Source organism: Mesocricetus auratus, unplaced genomic scaffold (assembly GCF_017639785.1).
Source record: "Mesocricetus auratus isolate SY011 unplaced genomic scaffold, BCM_Maur_2.0 Super-Scaffold_100025, whole genome shotgun sequence".
Taxonomy (NCBI): Eukaryota; Metazoa; Chordata; class Mammalia; order Rodentia; family Cricetidae; genus Mesocricetus; species Mesocricetus auratus.
The window spans coordinates 27,109,856-27,129,313 of NW_024429206.1; the positions used below are offsets into that span (position 1 = coordinate 27,109,856).

The following is a 19,458-nucleotide window of genomic DNA, read 5'->3' on the forward strand; positions in this document are numbered from 1 at the left end:
GCTCGCGCGCACGCACGCCCCCACGCGCGCGCGTGCCAGCCGGTCACCCACACAGCAGCGGCCGGCAGGCCCCAGCGGCGGGCGCCCCCACACCCACCCCGTGAGCCAGTTGTCCCCCCCCCGCGCAGTGATCTCGCGTGGGCTCAGAAGTGCACAGTTTCCACCCGTCCCTCGGGTGCCGATGGGTGGGAGGCCCCCCAGAAGGCAGGGCGCGCGGTCCGTGGGACTCCAGAGCCCCCCCAGGCCAGGCCGCTCCCACCTGCTAGCCACAGCGACCAATGAAAGCTTGGCCCGGTGATGTCATGGCCCGGCCGGACCCTGGTGGCGATGACAGCCGGAGGTCACCGGTCGGAGGCAATCAGCTCAAGCCCACCCTTGGGGGTTCCGGCCGTTTCCACTGCTGCAGCCGGTCCCCCGCCCCAGCCTTCCGCGCTCTCCGCTGCCCCCGCGGCGGCTCGCCTTGTCCCGGGGGAGGGGTCTCCCGTGAGGACGAGCCCTCGCTTCTCTATCTGTTCCCACAGGTGTCCCTCATCCCCGCGGAGATGCCCGGTCATCCTCTCTCCGCCGGCGGCAGCGGAGGGGGTCCTCAGCCAGGGTTTCACGTGTCTCCTCTCCCGTGCCACCCCCAGGCTGTGTCGCGGTTACAGATGCTCGGGCGTTAGGCCTCTGATCCTTCTGGATCAGAGCCGTCACTGTGTCCTCCCGTCCGGGGAAGTCGGTCTGTCTGTGGCTTGTCACCGCAGGGGACCGTCGCCTGCGTGAGCGGTGTCTGGTGTCTCCGCAGGCTGCGGGCCGCCCGTCCGTCCGTCCGTCACGTGGGTGTCTGCCCGCCGCTGCGGGGCCGCGGGGCCGTCCGTGCGTCCGTCTGACTCCAACACTGGAGTGCGTCTGGGCCCCCACTCCCCGGGGTCTCGCGGCTCGAAGGGAGGGAGGAGGGGAGGTGGCAGCCCGGGGGAGCGGGGAGGGGCGGGGGCGGAGACAGTGGGCGGGCGGGGGCGCCGTGCGGCCCGGAGGGGTGTGTGCGGGGGGGCCGGAGGCGGCTGTCACTGTCGGCTCAGCCTGCGCCGGGGAACGTCGGCCGCCTCCAGCTCCCGGCGCGGCCCGACCCGGCCCGGCTTGGCCGCCTCAGGTGAGTCTCCCAACCCACCCGGGACCCTGCCCCGGCTGGGGACCGATCGGCATCCCGGGAGAACCGGGCGATCCTGGAACGGTCGGAGCCCCCCAGACAGAGACCACTGCGCGGTCTGCCTCCCGGGAGGGCCCCCCCACCGCCCCGCACTCCTCGGAAACTCCCGCTAGCCGCTGCACACTTACTGATGATGCTCGCCCGGCCGGCCGCTGCCTCTGCGCTCTCTGCCTGCAGGGACCCCCTGGAGGCCCATTCCCCACTCTCCTCCAAGTCTGGGGACATTGGAAGACGCCCCCTGTTTGGGGCGGAGCCCAAACTGCGCAGGTTACTGACAACCCGACTGCACCACCCCCCATCCCGAAGGCCGCGACCCCAAAGTCCCTACCCAGCTGAGCCCCTTGCCAGCTCCAGGACCCCCTCCTGCGGAGATTCCGTCCCTATTTTCTTTCTTTCTTTTCTAAAGGGAGGCTCAGCGGAAGCCCCGAGTTATAATTAGCCCCACTCGGGTTTCCTGATTAATCTCCAACAACGCCACTGTCCCCAGATCCAGGCGAACAGGGCTGGCTGGGTGATGGGTGAACGCCCGGAGGGGGTAGTTCCAACCCGGGGAATTTTGATCTTTTGGCTGGAGATGCCGGAACTACAGCAGCTGTTGCCCCCAAAATAGCGCCCCTGCCTTTGCAGCGGGGATCTCCGGAGCTCTGGGAACACAGGCGTCCTGGCTCGCCCTTCAGTCCCCTCTGCGATGCTCAACGATCCTTCAGATCCCCCCACACCAAGGCTCGGGCGGGGAGCGCGGGCCTCTTCTTGGTCTCTGCTGCTCCCGGTTGGCAGCGTCGGGCACTGCAATATGGGGAGGCAGAGGGGCCTGAGTCCTGGGGAGCCCCTCATGGGGCTGGCGAGCCAGTTGGCTGGAGTCAGGCGAGAGGGGTGCGGCTGATGAGAAGCCAAAGGGTACCAACCGGCTGTACCAGGAAGATGAGGCGGAGCAGGGTGGGGCAGGGTGTGGACTGGACGGGATTTGGGGTGCCTTCAGGACCGGGGACTCCCAATACCTTGAATGCCCAACCCACTCCCTGAAGGCTTTGGCCAACCCGGGAGAGACTTGGGCTGTGCTTCCTCACCATAACTTGCAAGCTCCTGAAGCCCCACCCGTCTTTGAGGGCTCCGCCCCTGTCCTGAGGCCTGTGCATGGACTGAGGCCTTTCCAACCTCGGCTGCATGCAGGGGGTCTTAGCGCAAGCCACAGGGGAGGGAGGTATGGGAGGCCTTGGGACTTGCTGGGGAAGGGAGAGTATGTATCAGCCGGTCTTATCTCAGTCGGCTGCACTTGTTGTGGTATGGGTGTGTGTGCGTGTGTCTGATCTTGTATTTCCTCTCGTTTGTCTGCCCGTGTCTTTTCTCCTAGTTTGACTCCATTGCTCCCCTCCCCTCGCCAGTCTGCCCCGCCTCCTCTGCAGCTCCTTGATAACCCTTGGGCGAAACTGTTACTTAATCTCTCTCCGAGCTTCACACATTACCTTTCTTTCTCCAGCAGACATCCGCCTGTCTTGGCAGTCATGAGGCCTTCCTGGTATCCCCTGCACACACCCTCCCTGGCTTATCCACTCCTCTTCCTCCTCCTCTCCCTCCTGGGAGGAGGGGCGGGGGCTGAGGGCCGGAAAGACCCACAGCTGCTGGTGAAGGTCCGCGGGGGCCAGCTGAGGGGCGTCCGCCTGAATGCCCCTGGGGGCCCGGTCTCAGCCTTTTTGGGCATCCCGTTTGCAGAGCCGCCTGTGGGCTCACGTAGGTTTATGCCACCAGAGCCCAAGCGGCCCTGGTCAGGAGTGTTGGATGCTACCACCTTCCAAAATGTCTGCTACCAATACGTGGACACCCTGTACCCTGGGTTTGAGGGTACCGAGATGTGGAACCCCAACCGAGAGCTGAGTGAAGACTGCCTGTATCTTAATGTGTGGACACCATACCCCAGGCCGGCTTCTCCCGCGCCCGTCCTCGTCTGGATCTATGGGGGCGGCTTCTACAGTGGAGCATCCTCCTTGGACGTGTATGACGGCCGTTTCTTGGCCCAGGTTGAGGGGACCGTATTGGTGTCTATGAACTACCGAGTAGGAACCTTTGGCTTCTTGGCCCTGCCGGGCAGCAGAGAAGCCCCTGGCAATGTAGGCCTGCTGGATCAACGGCTTGCCTTGCAGTGGGTGCAAGAAAATATTGCAGCCTTTGGGGGAAACCCAATGTCGGTGACGCTGTTTGGGGAGAGTGCAGGCGCGGCCTCGGTGGGCATGCACATTCTGTCCCTGCCCAGTCGGAGCCTCTTCCACAGGGCTGTCCTGCAGAGCGGTACACCCAACGGGCCCTGGGCCACGGTGGGCGCGGGAGAGGCCAGGCGCAGGGCCACACTGCTGGCCCGCCTCGTGGGCTGTCCCCCAGGTGGCGCTGGAGGCAATGACACCGAGCTGATAGCCTGCCTGCGGACGCGGCCCGCCCAGGACCTGGTGGACCACGAGTGGCACGTGCTGCCTCAGGAGAGCATCTTCAGGTTTTCCTTCGTGCCTGTGGTGGACGGGGACTTCCTCAGTGACACGCCAGAGGCCCTCATCAATGCTGGAGATTTTCAAGACCTGCAGGTGACTAATGGTTGACCAGATTCTTCTGGGTTTCATCCACTCCCCCCCCCCAGAGACCCAAGCATGAGGGCTTACTGCAGATCCGCTGTTAGAGGTCCCAGTGTGTGGGTTCTAAGGTCAGCCCCTCCCTGTGGAGGGTTCAGATCCCATAGTAGCTGCTGGGCACAAAAGAAACTGCGAGTGTGCATTTTTTTTCCTTCTCTCCACGCCTTGTCCCTTCCCTACTCTTGCTCTGTGTAACCCTGACTCTGGAAGGGTTCATCTCTCTGGCTGTTGTTTGTCCGTCTGTCTCCGTCTGCCTGTCTGTCATCTCTCCATCCTTTTCCCGTCTCCAACTGTCCTCAGGTGCTGGTGGGTGTGGTGAAGGACGAGGGCTCCTACTTTCTGGTTTACGGGGTCCCAGGCTTCAGCAAAGACAATGAGTCTCTCATCAGCCGGGCCCAGTTCCTGTCTGGGGTGCGGATGGGTGTACCCCAAGCAAGCGACCTGGCGGCCGAGGCTGTGGTCCTACATTATACAGACTGGCTGCACCCTGAGGACCCTGCCCACCTGAGGGACGCCATGAGTGCAGTGGTAGGCGACCACAACGTTGTGTGTCCCGTGGCCCAACTGGCTGGGCGGCTGGCTGCCCAGGGGGCCCGGGTCTATGCCTACGTCTTCGAACACCGTGCCTCCACACTGACTTGGCCCCTCTGGATGGGGGTGCCCCATGGCTATGAAATCGAGTTCATCTTTGGGCTCCCCCTGGACCCCTCCCTGAACTACACCACGGAGGAGAGAATCTTTGCTCAGCGACTTATGAAATACTGGACCAATTTTGCCCGCACAGGGTCAGTGGTATTGGAGTGGGGGTGGCCTCTGGGGGTCCAGGGGAGGGGATGGAGGGAACTTCAAAGGTGATGCAGAGACAGGCAGGCAGAGTGGGGAGTCCTTCCTTAGACAAAACCAGAGCTGGACACTGGGAAGACAGACCACGGTCCACTCTGTATGTGGCGTTCCAGGCTAGCTCGAAGTACATAGTGAGGCGCTGTGGGGGGAGGGGTTGGAGTGAGTGCTGGAAATACTGCTCAGTGGTAGGTGAGGAACAGGAATATATATGAGGCCATCCCCAGCACTGCAAAACACAGCGAGGCGGCTGGCAAAATGTTCACAAAAGGTAAAAGGGATTGGCACCCGAGCCTGAGTTGGATTCCTGAAACCCACATAGGAGTAGGAGAGCCAGCTCCACAAATTTACCCTCTGACTTCTACCCCCCCCTCCTCACACACACACTAGCTCCACAAATTAATTTACCCTCTGACTTCTACCTCTCTCTCTCTCTCTGTCTCTCACACACACACACACAAATCATCATTATAAAAAATCTCAAAGGTGAGACAATAGGCAATAGAGGTCTGGGTGATGCCTGGATGGGTAAAGTACTTACTTACCTTGCAGGCGCAAACCCTTGACTGCATCAGATTTTGTGTGATCCAGATTAAAGTAAAGGTGATGTTTGTAGAGACAGGACTCCTGCTACCTACACAGCTAGAATTCTTATTTTATTTTGAAATAGGGTCTCAGTATATATCCCTGGCTGACCTGGAATTCTCCATGTAGATCAGGCTGGCCTCAAACTCACAGAAACCCACCTGCCTCCTGCTTCCTGGGTGCTGGGATTAAAAGTATGTGGGTACCACGCCCAACTAGAAATAATTTTTTTAATGGAAGGGTGAAAATAGAAATGGAACAAGAGAACAAAGGGAAGTTGAGAAAGAGACAGAGAAGTCTGGAGGAAAGAAAACACCCCTTGGTGTCCCATGTCTGTAATTCCTGAGCTCTGGGAAACTGAGGCAGAGGCATTGCCAGATTGAGTTACATAGTGAAACGCACGCGCATACACACACACACAGACACACACAGGGGGGGGGGAGACAGAGAGATGGCTGGAGGGGTAGGGGGAAGAGCGGTGAGGGAAGGGTGAAGTGTCTCCACGAGTTGAAGAAGGTTCAGGGTTAGAAAGAGGACCAGCGCCTTCATTCCTTATCCCTCTGGGCAGGCTGAGATTTCCCCTTCCTTTCGCAGGGACCCCAATGACCCTCGAGACTCCAAGTCCCCACAGTGGCCACCGTACACCACTGGAGCGCAGCAATATGTGAGCCTGAACCTGAAGCCGTTAGAGGTGCGGCGGGGGCTGCGCGCCCAGACCTGCGCCTTCTGGAACCGCTTTCTCCCCAAATTGCTCAGCGCCACCGGTAGGCGCGGGGTGTGGGGGCAGGGAACGGACAAGGGTGGGACGGAGGGGAGGGAAAGGGCTGCAAAGACAGGGTGTAATCCCCTCTCTTCTCCACCTCCCCCAGCCGCGGAGGCTCCCAGCACCTGCCCAAGCCCCGCCCATGGGGAGGCTGCCCCCGGGCCCCGGCCCGACTTAGCCCTGTCCCTTTCCCTTCTCTCCCTTTTCCTTCTCCACTCCCGGCTTCCGCGGCTGTGACTGCAGCCTCCCCCGCTCTGGCCGCTAAGGACTCTTACTCTAGTGTGGCTGGGAGGAAGGAGGGGCCCCTCAGGGACACAGCGCCCCACTCCCTTCTCAAGCTGAGACAGCTGGACAGACTCAGGGATCGACACACCTTTGATTAAGCGAAAACTCAAAAACCAGTTTTCCTTTTTAATGTAACATTATCATTTGGAAATGAGCCTGATGTTGAGGGGAGGACGACCCGGGCTAGACGGCGCCAGCCTATGGGGCTGACAACCGCCAACCGTTTCTGTCTTCTTCTCTTTCCCCACCAACCCCGACCCGCTTCCCCCTGACCGTCCCCTCCCTCCCCTCCTCCGCTCCTCTCCTCCTCGCTCCTGCCTGCCGCCCTCCTCCACCCGCTCTCTCCACCGCTCCATCCATTCGGCCCTCCCCGCTGCGCGGCCTCCTCCTGCACCCGCTGGGGCGCCGGGCGGCAGACACGCTGGACGAGGCGGAGCGCCAGTGGAAGGCCGAGTTCCACCGCTGGAGCTCCTACATGGTGCACTGGAAAAACCAGTTCGACCACTACAGCAAGCAGGAGCGCTGCTCAGACCTGTGACCCGGGGACCCCGTGTCCCACCGCCCCGCCGAGCCCCTAGCTGTACATACACTATTTATTTAAGGGCTGGGATGTAACACAACCGAGCCCCAGGCCCTGTCCGCCCCACCCCGCCCTCCTCCCACCAGGGGCTCCCCATCTTCTGCATGTCCGGGGCCGAACCCCCTTCCCCGCGGTGCCTTCGCCCCTCTGGGCCGCCAATAAACTGTTACAGCCACCAGAGTCTGTGCGACTGGCGGGAAGTTGGGGTGGGGACCGAGTGACTGAGACGCTGCCAACAGAAGCCCCAGGATTGGTGCACACTGATGCACCTTTCCGCAACATCCGGCGGAAGCAAGCCCTGGATCCGCCCCTTGAGCGGAGCTTGCGACTGCGCAGCAAGGCTAGCTCGCCCGCGCCTTTTACAAGGCTGAAGTCGGCGTCTGCTTGCATTTTCTGCTTCATGCTTCGGCTCGGTGAGGGCTCCCCGGTTCCACGCGCCCATCCTGCCCGCCGCTGGCCCCAGAAAGGACCGGGAACTCGGATTTGTCCCGCCTCGGTGACAGCTGCCACCGAGCGCCCTGGAGCTGCTGAAGGACGTGCACCTGGGCCTGGCTCTGCCCTGCCGGAGTCCCACCCGACTGGCCCTGCTCTCGGGCCACTACCTTTACTATCACTACGGCTGCGACGGGCTGGATGACCGCGGCTGGGGCTGCGGCTACCGCACCCTGCAGACACTGTGCTCTTGGCCAGCGGGCCAGTCCTCGGGTGTGCCCGGGCTGGCAGCCATACAGGCTGCCCTGGAGAGCATGGGCGACAAGCCACCCGGGTTCCGGAACTCCCGGAGCTGGATCGGCTGTGTGGAAGCTAGCCTCTGCCTCGATCACTTCGGAGGACCTCAGGGGCGCCTGTGCCACGTGCCCCGTGGAGCTGGACTAATGGGGCAACTGGAGCGACTCCACCTCCACTTCATGGAGGGTGGCGGCCCGGTGATGGCAGGAGGGGACGCAGATGCCCAGTCCAAGGCCTTGCTGGGCGTCTGCGAGGGCCCAGCTCCCGAAGCCTATGTGCTGGTACTGGATCCGCACTACTGGGGCACTCCCAGAGACAGGAGCGAGCTGCAAGCCGCTGGGTGGGTTGGCTGGAGAGAGGTAAGCAGTGTCTTTGACTCCGATTCCTTCTACAACCTGTGCTTGACCAGACGTGCCTGACAACGAACCCGCCTGCACACGGAGACACAGACACCCAGCCTGTGCTACCTACCCAGCAAGTTCTAGGCTAGCCAGGGTTACAGAGAGAGACTGTTCTGAAAATAATAAACTGGCATAATTCAGCTCGCTGTGGTCCAGCCTGAGTCTGGGAAAAGGTGTACGGCACAATTAAGAGACACTACCAAAATGCTTTTACTAGCAGGAAAAATAACGTACAAAAAAAATTCTCATCTGATGGGATAAAGTGGTCACGGGTATAGACGGTAGCAGGCGGCAAGGGGACGGCTCAAAAGAAATCCACGTCATCTGGGGCGTCCAGGTCCCGATACTCCACTATGGCCCTCGGGTCTCCTCGAACCATCCTGTGAGATACAGGAAGTGTGGTGTGAACAGAAGTGGGGCGGGCGGGGCGGGGCTTGAGCCTCTCCGTTCACACTCACCTGTTCCGAGGTTTCCCAGGGTATCCTCCTTGGCCTCGAAAAGCATCATAATTTCCGCGACCGGCACCATATGGAGCATGGGGGTATGGAGGCCCTCCTGTTGGGACTGCAGGGCGGACAGCACCAGCTATGAGAAAGACCCAGGATGAACTAAAACCTGACCTCAACCTCAGCCCCCACAAACACCACGCCCCGCAGTGCCCTTCCAGACTAACCTCCGTAGCCCAAGATGGGGGGCCGGGGCTGGCCATATGGCATCAAGCCCTGCGGTGTCTGGTGTGGGTAGGGAAGTCCTGGGGTCAGGCCTGGGGGGAGTACAACACGGACAGGAACGTGAATTACTGCGGGGGGGGTCTAGGAGTAGGGCCTGGGGTCAGTGGGCTGCACTTCAAGGGGGAGATGTGGCAGCCCCCATGGATCGTATCTTACTCTGAGCAGGCCCAGGTGGCTGAGCTGGCTTGATCTCGGGCAAAGCTGGGCGCTTGGCATCCGTGAGGAAATTGTTAAAAAACGCCACCTCCTTCTTGACCTCTTCGATCTTCTCCGCGTGCTTATTGAAGATATGTTTGCGCACAAACTCAGGGCCCTGGGCGGAGAGACGAGGTGAGGGCAGAGCATGCTACAGTCTTTCCTCCAGACCCACCCGAAGGCCAGACAGCCTCCTCCAGTCCTTTAGGGGACTTGCTGCCCCAAAGCCACCTCCCAAGCCACCCACCCATTCTTTCCACGCCCCAGACCTTGAATTTCTTGCCACTGAGAGGACACAGCCACTTATCCTTGCCCAGCTCCTGCGTGTTGGAGGTGACAAACTTCTCCACTTCCTGCTCTGGGTCTTTCCGGCCCATCTTCTGGGCCTCTTCCTCAGAAAGGGATTCCCGCACACTCAGCAGGGGAGTGAGTTTCTCCTCAAATGTCTTCTGCCACTCCAGCACTGTGTAGACAAGAGAGCAGGCTGAGGGAGCTGGAAGCAGGGATAAGAGGAGGGACAGAAGACAGAGGCTGGACACAAAGGACTTGGGGGAGCGGGAACGTACCTTCTCCGTGACTGATTCGGTTGGGCGGCATGGGCCCCCGGACGTGGATTATGCCACAGCGGTTGGGCATCTCGTCCTCATTGGGGTACTCACAAGTGTTGTAATAATCCAGAGAATGCACAATACGCAAATAGAGAAGGAGTTTGTCCAAGACCTGGGGGAGGAGAGACGCAAGGTCACTACTCAGCCCACTCCCCAGCGCCCCGCTCCCCAGATGTCACAGCAGGCACCTTGATCAGCTTCTCATCCCTCTCCACGTTGATCTCTGCGGGGTTGCCCTCCTTGGGAGGCTCCTCAGGAGGGGGCCCGCCACTGCTCCCCAGTAGCTCCTCCTCCTCAGCACTCACTTCCTCAATCAGGTAATCAGTGATGTTCTTCAGGATGGGGTTCTGCGAGGGCAGGCTCTACCGGGGATGACAATGACAATGAGGCAGGAACACCAACCCAGAAACACCAAGAGGGAGGGGCTTCCCACACTCGCCACCTGAGCCCAGGGCATCTAGGATATTCTTGAAAGATGCAGAAGACACCACTGAGACAAAGGGCAAATAAGGTAGCTGTGGGCAGGACCCAGGGGTCACGAAAATAAGAAAGTGAGGTAAGGTGCCAAGTGCGCGCAGTAGGGAGTTTTCCCAGTTTTCAGAGACTTCCCCTTTCTCACTTCTGAAAGTAACCAGTGCACGCAAAAGAAAGTCAGAGGTGACACAAAGAGCCATTGGGTGTACTGGAAACAATCCGAGAGTCACTAACTGCTGGCACAGGAGGTGTCCCGGGCTCAGAGGCCCACAGCTGGGTCCTGTCATCCAGTGTGTGGACCAGCTTGGCTGCCAGCTTGATGTCATTGCGCACTATCTGCTTGTGCTGTGTGATTCCGTTGATGTTGCGGACACGACGGGTCAGGTCTCTGTTCACACCAGGACTCAGTTCACACTCACGGAGCTGTAGGGACACAATCAACAAACTGGCCAAATGACAACCCCACAAGCTGCACCCCGAAGGCTGGGCCTATAAAGAACCTTGGTGGTTAAACCCAGACTCCCCAAAGGCAGGGACCAGAGGGGACTGAACATGGCCCCAGCCCCACAGCTTCCCAGTGGACATGCAGAGCCTGGCGACGCTTCCTGCAGCCCCAAACCCAGCACTTACTCGGATGTTCTGCAGGTTCCAACATATCTCCTTAATGTTAACACTGCGGTCAAAAGTCACCCAGCCACGGCGAAAAAACCTACGTAAGAAAGCTTGTCAGCATGGTCCTGGGAGGCAGCCTGTGTGACGGCAATGCCTGGTGTCCTTGCACAGGTGTCCAATTCCTCACCTCCTCTCAGGCTGGGGCTCCGACAGTGCCACACGCATAAAGCCTGGGTATCTTTTACAAAGCTGCAAGAATCGAGGAAAGAGAGAAGTCACAGTGACTCAACCACTCCTTGTCTCCGCCCCTTTAGAACCCTAAAGAAGTGCCCTTCACCAGGCAGTGGTGCCCACACCTTTCTCCCAGCACTCGGGAGGCAGAAGCACAGGAATCTGTGAGTTCAAGACCAGACAGGGCTGCACAGAGAAACCCTGTCGTGGGGGGTGGGGAGTGCCCTTCGTCCTCCAACACCCAAGAACCACAATGCACACCAAACCAGGCCTCCCTATGCCAAAGGCAGCCTGTACCTGAAGGATCTGAGCCTCGGCCAGCCCTGCCCCCAAGACCAATGCCCCCACTTACAGAGATGATCTCTGCCCTGGAAATGTTGGGGGCAATGTTGCGCATGAAGAGAGAGCAAGTCTTGTGCAGGGGCCGGGGCTTACACTCCAGCCCTGCAGCGTCCTTGGGCTTCTCCTTCTCTTCGTCCTTGGGCTTCTCCTTCTCTTTAGCTGCTTCTTCTACGCAGGAAGCAGGGTTAGCACAACTCTGCCACCAGCCACCACCCAGCGGACCCTCCCCACCAGTCAGGCTCTGGAGCAGGCTCTCCGCCCCCGCCCCCGCCAGCCCCCACAGGAAAACAAAGGCTCAGAAGCAAGCCGTGGAGCGCACCAGCCTCCTCTTTCTCCTCCTCAGCTTGGCCGCTCTCCGACTCTGACTCGGACTCCGACGCGCTGCCCTCGTCGAAGCTGTCGTCACCGCTGTGCTTGCGGTTCCGCTTCGTGCCCTGCGGGGCCATGGCAGCAGTCAGCACCACCCAGGGTTCCCCCACACGGCCTCACGAAGATAACACCTCACCTTCTTGGCTTCCTTCTCAGCCTCTTCTTTCTTCTCCTCCTTGTCCCCGTCACCCTCAGATTTCTTCGTTTTATCATCATTGGAGCTGTCATTTTCAGCCTACAAGAGGGGAGTTTCTGAGATGTCACCTTCCCTTCTGCACAGAGCCCCCGGCTCCGGCTCCTCTGCCCGCCCCTGACCTGTTTGCCATCTTCTTTCTTCTCCTCCTTCTCGTTGACCTTGCGCTCTCCGTCCCCCGGGCCTGGTCCAGCACGGCCTTCCTCCTTCTTGCTGGCCTCCCCAGTCTTGCCCGCCTGTTCCTCCTCTTCCTCCTGCTCCAGGATTCGGAGGTCATTCTCTGTGCCACCTTCCATCTTAATGACAGCTACCAACAACAAGAGCAGAGGTCATAACCAACAACTCTGGCTTCTACTCCCAGCCACGGCCTCCCCAGCCTCTAAGCACACACCTGCATCTAACATCTTCACAATGGCATCAGCTTTGTCTATGTCCAGAAGAAGGTTATCAAACCAGCCGCTCTCCATGAGGGACAGGAACACCCTCAGGCGGTTCTGCAGGGCCCCCCGGGCCTCCTGCCGACGCTTTCCCACCTCATCCGGGTGGTACTTAGATCGGAACCTGGGACAGAGGCAAGCAGGGCGGGAGAAGCAAAGGACTTACCGCAGGCCCAGGCCAGGCTGTGGGGGCCAAGAAAGGCGGAGCACAGCCTCTCACCCACAGAAGGTAGTAACATCAAGAAGGGGTGTACTAAAACCACCCAACACCCCAAAAGGAACGAGAGGTGCTCTGGAAAGACGTGGGGGAGAACCAGAACTGAGAGCTCTGTTAGGGCCATGGCTGTGGCCAGGGTTACGGGGCAGCTCTTCTGCTGTGGGAAGAAGCACTAGTGTGCCAAGGTTTCCTTCCCGATACTTCACAGGAAAGCTAAGGGAGCAGGAGCCCCCAGAGAACCTCCCTCTCCTGGCCGAGCCCAGACGAGGTTCCCGCCAACTCCCTCCACCCCAGGTGGAGCCAGAAGGAACCCTGAAGTGTACCAGATAGAAAAGGCCAAAGGCAGGACACCTTTCTTCCCTAGTGGGACGACAAGGCGGTGAGGGACAGGAAAGAGGTGGCCAAGTGCCCGCACGGCCGCAGACAGGCCGCGGGAGGAGAGAGGGCTGAGGCTAGGGTTTGGGTAGAGTATGAAGGAAACCATTTTCATAGCCTGAGGTAGGGGAGGAAAGGCAAACAGAAGGAATTGGGGTATGAGAGAAAGAGAAGAGGAGGTATGAGGAAATGTAAGGCGGGCCCAGAAACCTAAAACACAGACAGACAAGCTGAGAAAAGAAAACAAGAAGTGTTCAGCGGAGAGCAAGACCACGGACAGAATAGAATGAAGGTTCATGAGCCATCCAAAGACACACAGGGCAATCAGAAGGGGCACACAGGACAGGACAGGACAGGACAGGCTGAGCAGAGAGGAAAGCCGCAGGCGTCACCTCCAGGATCTTTACCTTGGCTGCTTGGTCAAACAGAGCTCAAGATTTAACTAGTGGCGCCCAGGGCCCATGCTGGCTGGCGGGCTGCCCGCTGGCTCCTGGCTGGGGTGACCGGCCTAGATGCCCCGCCCCCGCGGGCCTCCGCGGTGGGGGCCCTGACTGACTAGCTGCCTAAGCAATACATTCAGCTAGACCACTGCATTGTGCACAGCGGTGCCCTGCCTGTCTGCCTGGCCGGGCCCCGCCGCTCTGCCCAGGGGCTCATGTATGGGCTGGGTGTGGTGGGGGTGGAGGTGGGTTTGCTCCGAGCTCCGACGATGAGCGGGTGTAGTTCCCAGTTCTGGCTCTTTTCAAGGAGGAGGAGCAGAAAGAGGATGAGGAGGAGGAGCAGGAGGGGGGAAAAGATGGTTGATTAAAATTAAAACATCCACATAAGGAAAAAAAAAATTCAAATTCTTTTCTCTGTCAAACGACCCTGAGATCTTGGCTGTTCTTTTCTGGCTTCACTCGTTGCCTTTGGGAGACCACAGCCACACGGGGTCCGGTGGTCGGGGACGACAATGACCCATACTGACAAGAGGGTCACAGTCTTTGTGCTGCCCCAAGAGGCTAAGTAGCTCTGGTCAGCTGCCTGGAGGTGTCCGTCCCAGTGAGGACAGCAGAGAAGGGAGATGGGGGGGGTCCCACCAGCCAACAGCTCCCCTCCCCTCCCCACTCCCAGGAAGCCACGTGGGGAGGACTGGAGGAGGCCAAGGCTGCAGCTCCCCGGGCCAGGCCTCAGGGGAGGCGGGAGGGGCACTCACCACTCCTCATCTTTATGAGCTAGGAAAAAGTCCTGCATCTGCTGCCTTCGGAAGTCGAGCTTGTAGTCATTGTAGCGTTTGACTGCCTCTGTCTCATCCACAGAGTCATCCAGGGACAGGAGGAATTCTTTGAAGGACTTCATTACGGGTGGTGGCACACCCAAGTCAATCTCTGCAATGCTGCCCAGCCTGGGGGAGGGCATCCAATCAAGAGGCGTGGTTGTGAGGGAGAGGCAGAGCCTGGGTAGTCAGACACCCCTTCCTTGTCCAAATACCCACCACCCAAGCAGTAAGTGCTACACCTCACAGGCACCTCAGAACCTAGCCCTCTCCCAGGTGCCAACCAGTCTGCAGCAGCCCCAAACATCCCTTCTGGAAACCCCTCCCCCAGAACCCCAGGCTGTATTTACCTGGCCTGGATAGGCAGGACATGGTGCTGCATGATGTGCACGTCTGGGTGGCCCCAGGGCTGAGGGGGGCCGTAAGTTGGTCCCCCACCCCCCCCAGCATAGGGCATGTCATAGCCACTGTGGTATGGGTCAGAGCTGTGCTCATCCCTGAGGGCGGGGGACACAAAAGTCAGGCACAGAAGCAGCAGAACCACCTCTCCACAACACGGACGAGTTCTCACCCACGGGGTACAGGGACAAAGAACGCTGGGTGCGTGGGATGACAAGGAGGCAACCAGCTTTCAGCAGGAGGAGAGGAGGGCTGAGCCCCAGGGGCTGAGGGCAAACAGAAAGTGATGTCACCTCACCAGTCTCTCCGCATGCGCTTTTGTGGGGGGCTAAGTTCGTGGCGAGGGGGGGAGAAGCGTTCCCTTCGATTCCGGTCATAGTCTCGGTATTCACCCCGACTGCGGCGCTCCCGGCCACGGTCCCACTCTCTGGAAGCGAGAAGAAATCACAGTGGCAAAGACGGTGGCTGAGATGGAGGATGCGCTGGTGGGAACAGGCGCCGTGGCACGCCAGCAAACAAGCCAGCAGCCTGACAGCTGTGGTGGGTTCCCGAGGAACCAAAGCTCATCTGAGCCTGTCTCCTACTTCCACAGCCCAAGCGCACACACATCATACCCGCCTTAACGCCAAGCCTTGGCTCCTATGAACCATGAAGCTATACATTAATATGTATTACTTTGGAGGTGTAGAAACTCAATCTAGGGATTCCTGTGCCCCCAGTGCAATGCTGCCCTGAACTTACTCTGTACACTAGACAGTACTTGAACTTGAGATCCTCCTGCCTCAGATTCAAGAGGACATGCGACGATAGGCTTGTATCACTGGAAGTTACTATGAGGATGAGCGCTGTTCTTACCAAGGTATGGTTTGAAAGAGCTTCTACAGGGATAAGGTGGGAAGACAATCTTGCCCACATGCACATATTATATAAAAAGAAATATTTAAAAGGCTTTTTCAGATAATTTGGGCTATGCTTTCTGGCTCCTGAACAAAGTTAACAAAATCTTGCTATGCTGGCAGAGCTCTCAATCTCAAGCAATCCTCCTGTCTCAGCCTCTCAAGCAGCTGGGCCAGGTAGCTTCTTTGTTTTCTTTTCTTTTTTTTTAGGAGGGGAGGGTTGTTAATTTATCTTTTAGACAGGGTCTATATAGTCCTGGCTGTCCAAGAACTCACTGTGTAGATCAGGCTGGCTTCAAACTCAGATATCCTCCAGCCCCCACTCCTGGGACTAATTAAAGGTATGAGTCACCTTGCCCAGTACCCTTCTTGGTTTTTGAGACAGGGTCTCAAAGTCTGTAGTCATGGCTGGCCTGGAACCCCACACTTAGAGGAGGACTGTCTCCATGGCTGGCCTGGAACCCCACTCTTAGAGGAGGACTGTCTCCATGGCTGGCCTGGAACCCCACACTTAGAGGAGGACTGTCTCCATGGCTGGCCTGGAACCCCACACTTAGAGGAGGACTGTCTCCATGGCTGGCCTGGAACCCCACTCTTAGAGGGGGACTGTGTCCCCCTGCTTTTGCCTCGGGTGTGAGCTCTACTGCAAAGAGGCAGTTTAAGAGTAGGTGAAGCAAGCCAGGTGTAACCCTTGGAAAATGGAGGCAGCAACACTGTCAATATGACATCAAATTAGACTACATAAGAGCCTATCTCAGAACAAAGTTAGCTGGACTGTTTCACCAAAGGCGCACCAGTAGGCTAGGGCTGTAGCTCAGTGGTAAAACACTTGCCTACAATGTTCAATGCTTTATTCATTGTGCTACCAGCCTTTGAGCAGCTCCTGATGTTTCCCAATATACAGCATCAGGATACATTTCATAGGGCGAGGTGCTGCACACCTTTAATCCCAGCACACAGGAGGTAGAGGCAGGTGGATCTCTGTGAGTTCCAAGACAGACTGGTCTACAGAGTGAGTTCCAGGCCAGCCAGGGATACACAGTCTCAAAAAAAAAAAAAAAAAAAAAAAAAAAAAGATATGCACTGTCAAACTCATACTAGTAAATACAAGTTTTCCAAATTTGTTTCTACCAGCAAGTTCATTAGCAACAAATACTAACAGATTTCTTCTAAGTAATAATTTCTCTTAGGTGACTCTCCTGCACAAGCCTGCTTAACACTAAGGGTGAAGCCCAGTGTGGATACTGCAAATACAAAATGACACCTCTGGGAAACCCTCCAGGCTCCCCAACCAATCACAACTGCTCTTGCTGAAGGCAGTGACCATCCTACACGGAGCACAGCGCTCTCTCACGCATCCTTCTCATCCAAGCCACTCTTCCTGAACACACGCTCTATTAGAGACACTAACTGACGTTCTTTGTCTTCAAGCGGGCATTCTTCTCATCATCGGTGTTAAGGCTCTGCAGCTGCAGCTTTAACCAGCATTCCTGCAGGACCACTAACAAGGCAGCACTGTCTAGACAGTTGGAGAACCGAGTATGTATGTGTCCTTGTCTCGACTCTGTCATGCCTGCTGACCTCAAGCTGTTCCAAACCTGTGTCTAGGGAATTACCTAGACATTCAGTTATGTGCCCCTCCCTGTGCCTATTCCTCGAACTTAAGTCTTTGCAATGACCCCCAACTTGTGTGTTTGTGCCATGTTCTCAAAGCCACTTAGGCCTGACACTGCTGAACTCTGAAGAACGTCATCTAGTTTCAGACTCAGCAACACCAGAGAGTTGGGTATGCTGACTCACTTCTAACTCAACTCTGAAGAGCTGAGGCAGGAGGATCACATTCCAGGTCAGTCTATAGCACATAGTAAGGAAGTGCAGGGGTGGGGGAGATGGCTCTCAACAGTCCAGAGGCCCATCTCTCAATTCCAGCTCAGGGACACAACACTGCTCTGGCTTCTTAGAGGCATCAGGCACAGCACAAATACAGACAGAAAAAACACTCAAACTTAAAAAGAAACCCTTAGCCGAGCAGTGGTGGCGCACACCTTTAATCAGATGATCTCTGTAAGTTCAAGGCCAGCCTGGTCTACAGAGCTAATTCCACGATAGGCTCCAAAGCTACACAGAGAAACCCTGCCTCAAAAAACCAAAATAAATAAATACACTAACTAGTGCTAATTCTTGCCAGTGGTGGTGGCAGCACACATCTTTAATCCCAGTACTGAGAAAACAGGGACAAACAGATCTCTGTGTATTTAGGGGTCTGCCTGGTCCACATAGTATGGAGTGCCAGGTCTGGATTACAAAGAGACCCTGCCTCAAAAAATAAATAATGCAATTTACAAGTAATAAATGCACAACTATTCCCTGGACCTCAGACATAACTCAGCTGAGGACTTGCCCAGCAAGTACAAAGCCCTGGGCTCCATCCCTAGCTTGGCTTAAACAGGGATCTGGTGGTGCATATGCCTGGAATCCCAGCACCGGGGTTGATAAACCTAAACCAGGAGGCAGTGGCGCACACCTTTAATCCCAGCACTAGGGAGGCAGAGGCAGACAGATCTCGGTGAGTTGGAGGCCAGCCTGGTCTACAAGAGCTAGTTCCAGGAGAGCCTCTAAAGTCAGAGAAACCCTGTCTTGAAAAACAAAAACAAAGAAACAAGACAACAACAACAAAAGACAAAAGCTTAATGTCATCCTCAGCTATCCAGCAAGTTACAGGCCAGGCGGCTATAAGAAACCCCATCTTTCCAATAGAAGGGAGAGAGGAAAAAAACAAAGGCAAATTCCTGATGCATTTCAAAGAAAGTCTGATTTTCCCATTCAAACTCTTGGTTCAAACACTTTGATCTGTCTGTTCCTCCTTATTTGGGTTTGAGATGTGAATAGTCTCCCTATGTCGCGGAGGCCAGCATGGGAGCTGGGTAGGGCTCCTGCCCACCACTACTTCTGGCTGCAGCTTTGATCTTACAGGCCTTTCAAAAGACCACAGTGAATATACTGAATTACAGAAAACGGTCCAACGGTGGATTACATCCTAACACAATTTTGTAACGGGAAAAAAAAGCAATGCAGATGGGGCGGGACGCGGTTAGACCTCGGGAGGAGGCAGGTTGTGAGGGGGCAAACAGTACGTTAGTGTCGTCTCACCGGTCACTCCAATCGTCCCCTCGCCGTCGTTCATCTCTTTCCCGGGAACGGTCATAGTCGCTGCGCTCTCTTCGAAATTTGTCCCTGCGTCTCCGATCGTATTCGTCATCACTGTCACCCATGGTGCTGTCAGAGGAGGCCTGGGGCCCGGCGGCGGGCGGACACGGTGACGGTGAGCAAGGACCCGAGGAGGGCCGGTCCCCCGGGGGCAGCGCGCCCGCCTCCCTCCCGCCGAGGCCGGCCTGCCATCCCGGGCAGGGCGATCGCTCCGACAGCTTCACAGTCCCCAGGGGTTCCCCCTTGTGCACCCCGAAGCCCCCGGGCACAGCCTCCTTCCGATCCCGCCACCCGGGCCTTTCCTTCCCCTCCCCCACCTGCGGAGGTCGGGGCCGTTGGGAGCGCGCGCCGGCGGGCTGGTTTTCCGGGCGGACCGGAACGCGCGGCGGCGGCGGCGGCGGCGAACCCGCAAGCAGGGAGGGTATGGAGGGGGACGCGGGAACTCTCAGCCCGGAGGCCGACTGGAAGGCGAGACTGAGACTGCTGGGGGCCGGGGAACGTCGACCGCGTCACCCCGGAGCTCGGCTCGCAACTGCAAACAGGACCCCCTGGCCAAACTACAACTAAGAGACCACGAGGGAATGATGGGAAAAGGGTGGAGACCCGGAAATCTCGCGCGGTTTTACGACAAAAAAAAAAAACCCGCTCGAGCGCTAGGAGCTACGGAAGGGGAGCTGGGCCAAGCCAGGCCTCCTGAGCATGGTGGTGCCTTCTGCATGAGCAGAACGGAGATGGAGAGCTTCTCCCCCGTGATGCCTCCCGGGTTGGAGCTAGTTTGCATCTAGAGGTTACGTTGCAAGAGCCCTGGGTTGGGGCATTGCTTGACCTCTTCAAGGGTGGATTTGCCCTCTCCTCGCGCTGTGTATGGGTTTGAGGGCAGTGGCTATCTAGGGAATAATGCATAGAAGCAACCATTTTAAAGGCTTCTCCCAC

At 57.8% G+C, this 19,458-nt stretch overlaps 3 protein-coding genes across 10 annotated transcripts; 2 read left to right on the plus strand and 1 right to left on the minus strand.

Annotated features, from left to right (window-relative positions):
• Nucleotides 1-757: 757 nt before the first annotated feature.
• Ache (acetylcholinesterase (Cartwright blood group)) lies at nt 758-7,029 on the plus strand. Of its 5 annotated transcripts, none has more exons than XM_040731386.1 (5): nt 758-882; nt 2,664-3,756; nt 4,102-4,586; nt 5,821-5,990; nt 6,691-7,029. In XM_040731386.1, exons 2-5 carry the CDS (start codon nt 2,689-2,691, stop codon nt 6,810-6,812), a joined length of 1,845 nt encoding a protein of 614 aa, XP_040587320.1. In that variant the 5' UTR covers nt 758-882; nt 2,664-2,688; the 3' UTR covers nt 6,813-7,029. The 5 variants fall into 5 exon arrangements, with proteins under 5 accessions (XP_040587320.1, XP_040587321.1, XP_040587319.1 ...); XM_040731387.1 differs by having other exon boundaries at nt 772-882; nt 2,667-3,756; XM_040731385.1 differs by lacking the exon at nt 758-882 and adding an exon at nt 998-1,129.
• Nucleotides 7,030-7,354: 325 nt separating this feature from the next.
• Ufsp1 (UFM1 specific peptidase 1 (inactive)) lies at nt 7,355-8,124 on the plus strand (the record flags this gene model as incomplete). The annotated part of the gene is made up of 1 exon (XM_013120770.3): nt 7,355-8,124. A coding segment is annotated over one exon (648 nt), but the record flags the coding sequence as incomplete, so codon positions are not given.
• Nucleotides 8,125-8,170: 46 nt separating this feature from the next.
• On the minus strand, nt 8,171-18,794 carry Srrt (serrate, RNA effector molecule). Of its 4 annotated transcripts, none has more exons than XM_013120788.3 (19): nt 18,469-18,794; nt 14,721-14,849; nt 14,374-14,520; nt 13,964-14,152; nt 12,131-12,300; nt 11,862-12,046; nt 11,683-11,781; nt 11,497-11,611; nt 11,188-11,345; nt 10,792-10,853; nt 10,623-10,701; nt 10,227-10,415; nt 9,707-9,880; nt 9,477-9,630; nt 9,180-9,373; nt 8,872-9,028; nt 8,658-8,759; nt 8,443-8,569; nt 8,171-8,364 (listed from the first exon to the last, which is right to left on the minus strand). In XM_013120788.3, the coding sequence occupies exons 1-19, from the start codon at nt 18,588-18,590 to the stop codon at nt 8,289-8,291; spliced, it is 2,628 nt and encodes an 875-aa protein (XP_012976242.1). In that variant the 5' UTR covers nt 18,591-18,794; the 3' UTR covers nt 8,171-8,288. The 4 variants fall into 4 exon arrangements, with proteins under 4 accessions (XP_012976242.1, XP_005080467.1, XP_005080463.1 ...); XM_005080410.4 differs by having other exon boundaries at nt 8,443-8,548; nt 8,658-8,747; nt 18,469-18,601; XM_005080406.4 differs by having other exon boundaries at nt 8,658-8,747; nt 18,469-18,601.
• Between the last annotated feature and the right edge of the window lie 664 nt (nt 18,795-19,458).